This window comes from Eurypyga helias, unplaced genomic scaffold, assembly GCF_000690775.1.
Source record: "Eurypyga helias isolate BGI_N326 unplaced genomic scaffold, ASM69077v1 scaffold2775, whole genome shotgun sequence".
Classification (NCBI taxonomy): domain Eukaryota; kingdom Metazoa; phylum Chordata; class Aves; order Eurypygiformes; family Eurypygidae; genus Eurypyga; species Eurypyga helias.
This window is the reverse complement of record NW_010250606.1, coordinates 10,493-18,570: the sequence shown is the minus strand read 5'-3', so window position 1 is coordinate 18,570 and position 8,078 is coordinate 10,493. Positions and strand designations below refer to the sequence as shown.

The 8,078-nt window shown below is 58.0% G+C and overlaps 1 protein-coding gene across 3 annotated transcripts in view; it reads left to right on the top strand.

Moving 5' to 3' along the window:
• The window catches only part of PPP2R4 (protein phosphatase 2A activator, regulatory subunit 4), a 22,339-nt gene extending 14,300 nt beyond the window's left edge, over nucleotides 1-8,039 (top strand). For 2 of the 3 annotated variants that reach the window (XM_010151711.1, XM_010151712.1), the window contains exons 7-8: nucleotides 1,653-1,760; nucleotides 7,486-8,033. In XM_010151711.1, the coding sequence (XP_010150013.1) occupies nucleotides 1,653-1,760; nucleotides 7,486-7,560 (183 nt within the window). In that variant the 3' untranslated portion in view covers nucleotides 7,561-8,033. Of the gene's footprint in view, nucleotides 1-1,652; nucleotides 1,761-7,485 lie in introns of all 3 variants that reach the window. The other variant, XM_010151710.1, reaches the window with a different exon arrangement.
• The last annotated feature ends 39 nt before the right edge of the window (nucleotides 8,040-8,078 follow it).

Below are 8,078 nucleotides of genomic sequence, written 5' to 3'. Positions count from 1 at the left end.
GGCCGGCCGCTTGCGCTCGCCTCCTCCGCGCTCTCCGGCACGCTCGCTCCGGCTTGGGAAGGGGGAGAAGCCAAGTGTGGTGGTGGTGGCTGACGGAAGCTGTGCCCCTGCGAAGGGCGGCGGTGCCAGGGGAAGGTTTGGCGTCAGAACGCACGCAGCCGTGTCTCCTGTACAGGGGGGAGGCTTTGAGCGAACGGCCCGGCCCTGAGCTCCCCGGCAGCCTTTAACCGGGGTGCCCGCTGGTGCCAAATCCGCCGGTGCTTTGTGTGTCTGCACGTTTCGTCTTGTAGCCACGAGGGAAGCGTGCGCGGCAGAGGGGAGCGGGAACGCCTGAGCCGCTCATCCGTCATCCCCCAGCTCACGAGAAGCGCCGAGGGGGAGCAGGGATGGGTCCGCTCCCGGCAGTGGGCAAAACTACAGACCCGCTTCCCCCTTCCCAGTGCTCCGGCCCCGAGGTCAGCGGGTTTGAAACACATTGTCCTCCGAGCAGTGGGGTTTTTTGGGTTCCCCGCTCCCACTTTCCCTCTCTCTTTCCTTCTCTACCACAGGCTGGTGCCACAAAAGACCTCGCAGAAGGGCAGCAGCAATTTCCCAAAGCAGATTGATTGGCCTTGCTTGCAGCAGGCAGGGGGGTGGTTTTGGAGGCTCTTTTCCCACCCTCGCTCCAGGCCTGTGCGTGCGGGGAGGGAAGGGGTTAGTCGTTCGAGCCCTGAGTCGAGAACGAGAGTCCAACAGATTCCTCTCTCCCCACGCTCCTTTTTAGCGTGAGCTTCGGCCTTGTGGTTTCTGATGTCATGGGAACTTCGCTCAGTCAGAGTGGCTGCGTTGTATTTCTTTTTCTCCCCGAGGGTCTGTTTTTGTTCATGGAGGAGAAGGAGAGACAACTACCCAGGGAATCTACATGCAAGCTTCCATGATTGCAGCTTCCCCCCTGCCCTCCCTCCTCCAAACCCCTCGCCCTGGGAGGGAAAACACTGGAGTATTAAAAAAAAAAAAAAAAGAATAGAAAAATGTAAAGCATCTGCTGCAAGCCAGCAGCTAGCAGCTCTGGCACCGGTTTGGGGAGCGGAGCTGGAGCGTGTCCCCTCTGCTCCTGCCTTTCCCAGAGCCCTCCTCTGCTAGAGGCAGGTGTGGAGTGGGCTGCGGACGCCGGAGCTGCTGCCAACCTGCGCTGCCCTCTGTATTCAGGGAAGGCAGCGGCGTTGTCGCTGCTGCTTGTTGTTGATCTGAATGGGGAATGAGTCATTTTCTTGGAAAGCCCAGCAGTGCTGCACTGGGAGGTTTCTGGGTAGAATAGGAACAGCGTTGAGCCAAGCTTTACTGGGGGGGAGAATGAGACCTACGTGGGGCTTTTTTAGTGCAGTCATTAAAAGGGAGGTGTGCAGGGGGAGGTCTGATTAGGAAAGCGTGGCAGGAAAAGGCTTAATTTTATCAGGGGAAGGGGGAGCTGGATTGCCACGGCTTCATGTGATGTGGCCGCAGCGGGAGGGAGCTCGGAGGGAGGGAGGGAAGGCGCAGTGAGGTGGCTGGTGCGTGGGTCACAGGGCTTGGTGGGAATGTTTGCTTGGAGAGAGTGTGAGCGTGAGTCACTGCTGGTGCACGAGCTTCCTGGCTGGCCTGGCTCCCTCAGCCCTGCCTTGGGTCTCTTTCAGATGAAGACGGGCCCCTTCGCTGAGCACTCCAACCAGCTCTGGAACATCAGCGCCGTGCCCTCCTGGTCCAAGGTCAACCAGGGCCTCATCCGCATGTACAAGGCAGAGGTGAGCGCCGGGGGCAGGGGCAGGCTGCCTGGCCACACGCCTCCTTCCCTTCCACTCGGCTGTGGGTCTGCTCTCCTCTTCTGCCGCTGCTTGGCGTGGGGACCCCGTCACCGCTGGTGCTGCCCCGTGCTTGGGAGCCCGTGGGCAGTTCGGGTGCTGCTGTTTCGAAGAAAGCTCCTGCCTAGTGCATGCGCCAAAACCAATCCCAAAATGGCCATTCCTTGCAGACACGACTTTGGCCATTTCTTGTCTCCCCACACAGCAAGTTGCATGGCTCCAGGTCTTGACCTGCTCATCCTGGTCCCCTCACTGCTATTTTACCAGCTGGAAGGAGATTTGGTTTAAATTATCATCCCGTGTTTCAAGAGCTCCAGAGCAAGCTAAACGCTTCCTACCAATCTCCTCTTGCTGAGTCCTGTCCGTGTGCTGGACCGGCAAGGCCACAGCTACCTCCCCGGCTTGGCAGCCCTCCACGTGCCGGGCTGTGCTGGCACTGCCCCAGCACGCTTTCCTGGTGAGCCCTGACCTGGGGAACCGGGCAGTTTTGGCTCTCCCTTATCTCTCCTTCCTGCTCAGGCTAACCCTGAGCTTGAGGAAGCAGGACAGGAACCGCCACATCTGGGCCTCCGGAGGGAAGGTCCAACAGGCGGCATCTCTTGCTGGGAAGGATTGGGACGGTGCTGGCTCTGCAGGGAGGCACTGGCTGTGCTAAAGACGCGGGGATGGAGCAGCGGGGAGGCTGGTGGTGCTTGAAGGAGTTAATCCCATACCCTGTGGTCTCTGCTCCAGCCGTGCTGTTGCTGGCACATATGGCAGCAGCTCAGCGAGCAGCTCTGCTTGGGCCCAGCGCACAAAGGGGTTAACTCGGCCGAACTCAGCGCTCCCTCCCCCAGCCCTTCCTCTGCACTGCACATCCTGTGTTTAGGTTCCAGGCCACATACCTCTCTAATCTGCGAGGTGTCACTCCCAGGCCCGCTGGCTCCTTCCGCCCCCAGCTCAGCTTTCCTCCAGGCCTCCAAAGAGGAGAAGAGGGACTGGGGGTCGACACCCTCCACTGGCTGCTCCTCAGAGGGGTGCCCCTGGGCTGTCCCTGCGGGACTGCCCTCACTCACAGCTCCCTCACAGGGGCTGGAGACTCAGCCTGCCGCAAACCCTGCGCTGGAGGCTCTGGTGTGAGAGCTGGGGGGTCCCAAGGGAGGACCCCAGCCCTGGCCCCTAAAAACTGGAGTCTGAGCATGATCTGCTGCTGCCTCGACAGCCCTGCTGTGGTCCTTCCTTTTCTTTGGACCAGTTCCTTCTCATGCTGTTGGGGTGCCCCCCAGGCATCCCATGTGTCCCTCGGGTGCTCCTGCCTGGTGCCCCACGTGCCCTGTGCCGCATGGCTGCTCCCACCTTGTGCACCATGTACGTGGCTGGAGGAGCTTGGCAGTGCCCACGGCGCGGTGTGTGTGTCCGTGGTGTCCTGGGGCCACCCTGTGCTGGCAGATGTACCTGGCCTGCTGGGGACAGCACAGCCTGGGGGTCCTTGAGAGACTGGGAGGTTCTTTGGCTCTGTGTACACAAGAGATGGTCTCTTCTGGAGGCCTGGGTCTAGTTTGAGTGGCAGATGACATTCTGTGTAGAAATACCAGATCCAGTGGGTTTCTAGAAATATCTAGAGGTGTAGCTGTGTCGGGGGAGAATGCAAAAGCTGCAAGGAGGAGTTATGATACAAATTCAGGCTAAGGTATAGAAAACATTGAGTCAACAAAAGTGTTTTGAATTTAGGGTTTTTCCTCAAAGAATGGTTGTAGATCTCAAAGCACTATTCCGAAGCACTTGGTTCTGGTGCAGCAACGTCCTTTCCTGGCTCTGCGTGGTGCCTGTGTCCCCTGGATGGGCAGAGGAGAGGGGGTACTCCTGCTGAGGACTCCTCACTGGTTCTTTATATCTGCTCGGGGGGGGTCTCCCACCCCGCTGCGGGCTCCTGCCTGGTGTGGGAGATGAGAGGAGCGTGGGCATGGACAGAGCTTTCAGTTACGGTGTGCTTGGCCGTGCAGCTTTTACCAGCATTTGGAACTAAGGGATCTCTTTGACTGATTTTCTGGGAAGGACACAGTGTTCAGGAACTGCTGAGGCTTTATCTTTTCAAAACCGAATCCTTCTGGGTGTTTCAGGCTAGAGACCCACAGTCCCTCGTGAAGATCTTGTCTGCTCGCTGCTGGCTCCTGGAGCAAGTTTCTGCTCGATGTTCCCAGATGTGTTGCCTTCACCCTTGTGCTCTTTCTCCCGTTAGACACTGCCAACGTTAGCAGGAGTGAGCCAACAGCCCCCGAGCGCTGCCATGGGTCTTTGTCTAGGTTCTGTGGCAGACAGGGTGTGTGACAGCAGGGAGGGAAGGTTTGGGGTTGTGCTGTTGCTTTCTGTCTGACTGGCTACGGTGAGAGCAAGTTTTCCTTTTATTTTTCCTCCCTCCCTTCTCCCTGCCCCTCCGATCACCCGTTGCAATTAGATCAGGTGAAATCAGACACTCGGATGGAGGCTCCAGCTCCTTGACACGCCTGGGGTGGCTGAGAAGTGCTCGGTGCCGGGCGGCGCTGACCGTGACCGCGTTTGGAGCGGAGGCAGCACCAGGGCAAAGAGGGGGTCGCTCGCTAGAAGCGGACCGGGAGAAATGAAATGCTCACTGGCAGCCTGCTCTCGCTTGGCAGGAGCAGGGCAGTCCCCAGAGCTGGCTCATTTAAAAAGCACTCTGGGTGCTTTGTCTCTGCTCTGTCCCCTCGGTTGGGGTGACTTTAAAGAGATGACAGAAGGCTCAGGTGTGCCTGTGTGGCTGGGAGCCGTAGTCGGGATCCAGGCACTCCAGGGTGCTTGCTGCAGGGCCTGTGGATGGGCAGTAGAGTGAAGACGATGTGTCTTCAGCTCTGTGTGTTTATGAAATCTCAAATGTGTCTATTTATAATATAAATATAATGGGTGAAGACGTGTTCGCTTGGAAGTGCAAGGGCTTTTCTTATTCTCTCCATCAAAGGCGAGTGAAGAAGTCGACAGAATAGAGTGTGGTTAAAGCAGCAGCCTTGATGTTTTTCCCCTGAGCCTGCTTTTGAGTCTCCTGACCTTTCCTTCTCTGCTGCAGTCAGTCGGGAAATACTTTCCATTGTAACTAATCTAGTCCTAGTTCCATCTTTAAAGGTTGGACCTAATGCATGTTTCGACTCCCCAGTTGAGTTCCGAGCGGGTCTTCAACGTGATCGAGACGATGGCAAGAAGAAAATAAGCCTGTCCCCTCCACTGAGCTCATGTTGGCTAAGTATCACCCACAGGTGATGGCAAGGAGGGTCCTTGGCACCTTTCATAATCCAGTAAATTTGTGCTAATCCTACTGGATAGAGGAGGAAAAGTTGCTCTGCTTGTCTCTTCTTGGGCTGGCGGTGTGTTAAGCGGAACGGATACCCATTCTTCCCACAGATGGTAGAGTCTCTTCATCCGGAGCCCAAACCAGTCTGGTCTTACCATGAGACTCCTCGGAGCTAGTTGGGCTGACATTTCCAGCTGTCAACATCTCCAGAATTCATTTCTCCCTGCTCTTCCCTCACGTCACTGCTGTCCAGCACTGCTTCCTCCGAGGGTTTGTCCAAGTGGTTGTGCTGGGAGATGGCAGCAGCTCTCAGCATCCCACGCATTAGGAAGCTTTGAAGGTGATGTGCCCCGATGGTCGCAAGACTTCTCCTTGGTGCCTTGCCACGGAGGCTTGTGGTTTTCTGCCTGGCTGTAATTCCCCAGGAGCGGATACAGCCGTGCTGCATCTTTGGCTCCAGCGTGCTTGCGAGCAGTTCGCTTGTGCCGGAACCAGTTGTCTGACGTCTGGCTCCAAAGGGATTACCGTAGGCCTTGGGCTTCTGAGCACAAATTCTCCTGCTTGCCCGTGACAGCAGCGTGAGGGCAGGCTCCCTGCCTCGGGGTGAAGAGCTGTCTGGAGCACACTGCTTCCTCCTCTTCCCTAGAGCTGGGATCTCGCCTGCTGCAGTGGGTTCGGCTCGGCCCTGTGAGGACCATGTGGCTCTTGCCCCGCTTTGGTAGGAAGGAGCTGTCCTTCAAAGAAGCACCTGGAGGAACAAGCCGTGCATCTTATCCTGGGATCTTGCCAGGATCTACCTGGCACACCGCTAGTTGCAGGCAGGAGCTGATGTGGCCTTGACACCCTCCTGCTGCCAGGTGTACAGCACCCCGATGATGAAATGCTGCAAGAATTGGGCTTGTTCAGCCTGGAGTAGAGGAGGCTCCGAGGAGACCTTATAGCACCTTCCAGTACCTGAAGGGGCTACAAGGAAGCTGGGGGGGACTTTTTGCAAGGGCCTGTAGTGACAGGACAAGGGGTAACGGGTTTAAATTGAAAGTGGGGAGGTTTAGATTAGATATCAGGAAGAAATTCTTCCTGGAGAGGGTGGGGAGGCCCTGGGACAGGTTGCCCAGAGAAGCTGTGGATGCCCCATCCCTGGAAGTGGCCAAGGCCAGGCTGGATGAGGCTTGGAGCAACCTGGTCTAGTGGAAGGTGTCCCTGCCCATGGCAGGGGGGTTGGGACTGGATGATCTTTAAGGTCCCTTCCCACCCAAACCATTCCATGATTCTATGGGGAGCTGGGTGCCTGCCTAGCGCAGCATCCCATCCACCCTGGCTCTGGGCAGGTGCTGTTTGGGCCAAGGAATTGCAGGGACTGGACGGACGTGTGTCAGTTGGGAGCTGCTGTGCTTCGGCTGCGTGCACTTCCCGTCTCCTGGAGGACAGGACTCCATCCCCTGCCCCAGCTGGGGACAGGGAAGGGCTCTCCTCCCAAGACACAGGGCGCTTGGGTTTTGTTTCTTCTCTTCCTATTGTGCTGTCTAGGGAGGGAAGAACTTGCCCCTAGCAGCGAGGAGGAGGCCACCATCTCACTAGCCGTGCCCCCAGGCACCCTGGCAGATGAGTCCCCCGTGCAGCACAGCGAGGTGATCTTGGTTAGCACGACCACTCGCGGCTGACGCGGGTGAGGTAGATGCGGCTGGACCGGCGTGCGCGCGGTGCCGGGGTTTGTGTGTCCGGAGGTGAGGCTGCTCTGCGCTCTCTGCTCTCCCAGACTCTGGGACTCTGGTCTCTGCACTCCTCCAACCCTTACCCTGCAGTCAGGGATGGGAATTCAGAGGTAAGGGGTCGTTGGGAATAGGATCACGCCTTAAACTATGGCAGCAAGATCACTAGGGCTTCTCTGTGGAACACCAGAGAACCCAGAATGGGGTTTGGGCAGCACCTTGAGGATGCAGGATGGTGCCTTGAACCTGGAGCGTAGGCACCATCCTGGGAAGGGAGAGTCTCGTCCCCGGGGAGTTTCTGCAGTTCTCCAAGGGTTTGTAGGGTGAAGTTCTTCCAAGAGATCATCAGCTCGAGCCACGAGAGAGAGAATTTCTCTCTCACCAGTGGTGAGAGAGAAAGCTGCTGGCATAAACATCCCTCTTCTGCTCGTGCTGCAGGCCTGAATTTCAGCAAGGCTCTGGCTGAAGGGAAGGGGATGGGGTTGTGAAGCATTACTGGGCTGAGGAGCCTGATGGGAATGTGGGTGGGGAGACCTGGGACTGATCCCTCTGCCTGCCGCTGAGCCGAGTGGCCCCAAGCTCGCTGCCTCCTGACCCTGGAGGCAGGATGTAGCTCTGGCTGCGTGTGTAAGGTGGAAACGTCTCCTGATTTCACCTCTCTTTATCTCCCCTCCTGCAGTGCCTGGAGAAGTTTCCTGTGATCCAGCACTTTAAGTTCGGCAGCCTGCTCCCCATCCAGCCTGTGACGTCCTAAGGAGGCCGCGGGAGGAGTCGAGGCAGCGGAGGCGTAGCGCGGCGCTCTTCCTCCTCCCCTCACCCCCTCCTCATCACCTTGCCCGTTACACACAGCCCATTCATTCCTGCACATCCGCATAGCAGCCACAGATCCAAAGCACCCGCCGGCCTTGCACGGGAGACGGGACCCGGAGCGGCTCCTCCTGCACGTCCCCAGCACGGGGATGTCTCGCCGGCGACCGCGCCAGGGCTGTGCTTCCCCGCTCCGCTGCGTCCCTGCGGCTGCGGGCGTGTGAACGGGGTTGGAATAGGGGCTGCCTTGCAGCACAGGCCCTCTGCTTCCCTTCCAAAGAGGAAGGGGGTGTGGAGGGGAGGAAGGCACGTGTGTATGTGTTGGGCAGTGGTAACTGCAATTTCCCTTTTGAATTTCATTGAACTTTCCTGTTGCTGTTTGATTTGGGAAACCACTGCGAGGGGCGAGGTGTGAGGCTGCACGTGGCAGCCGCCCCTGCTGGCACGGGGGGGTCTGAGGTGGGT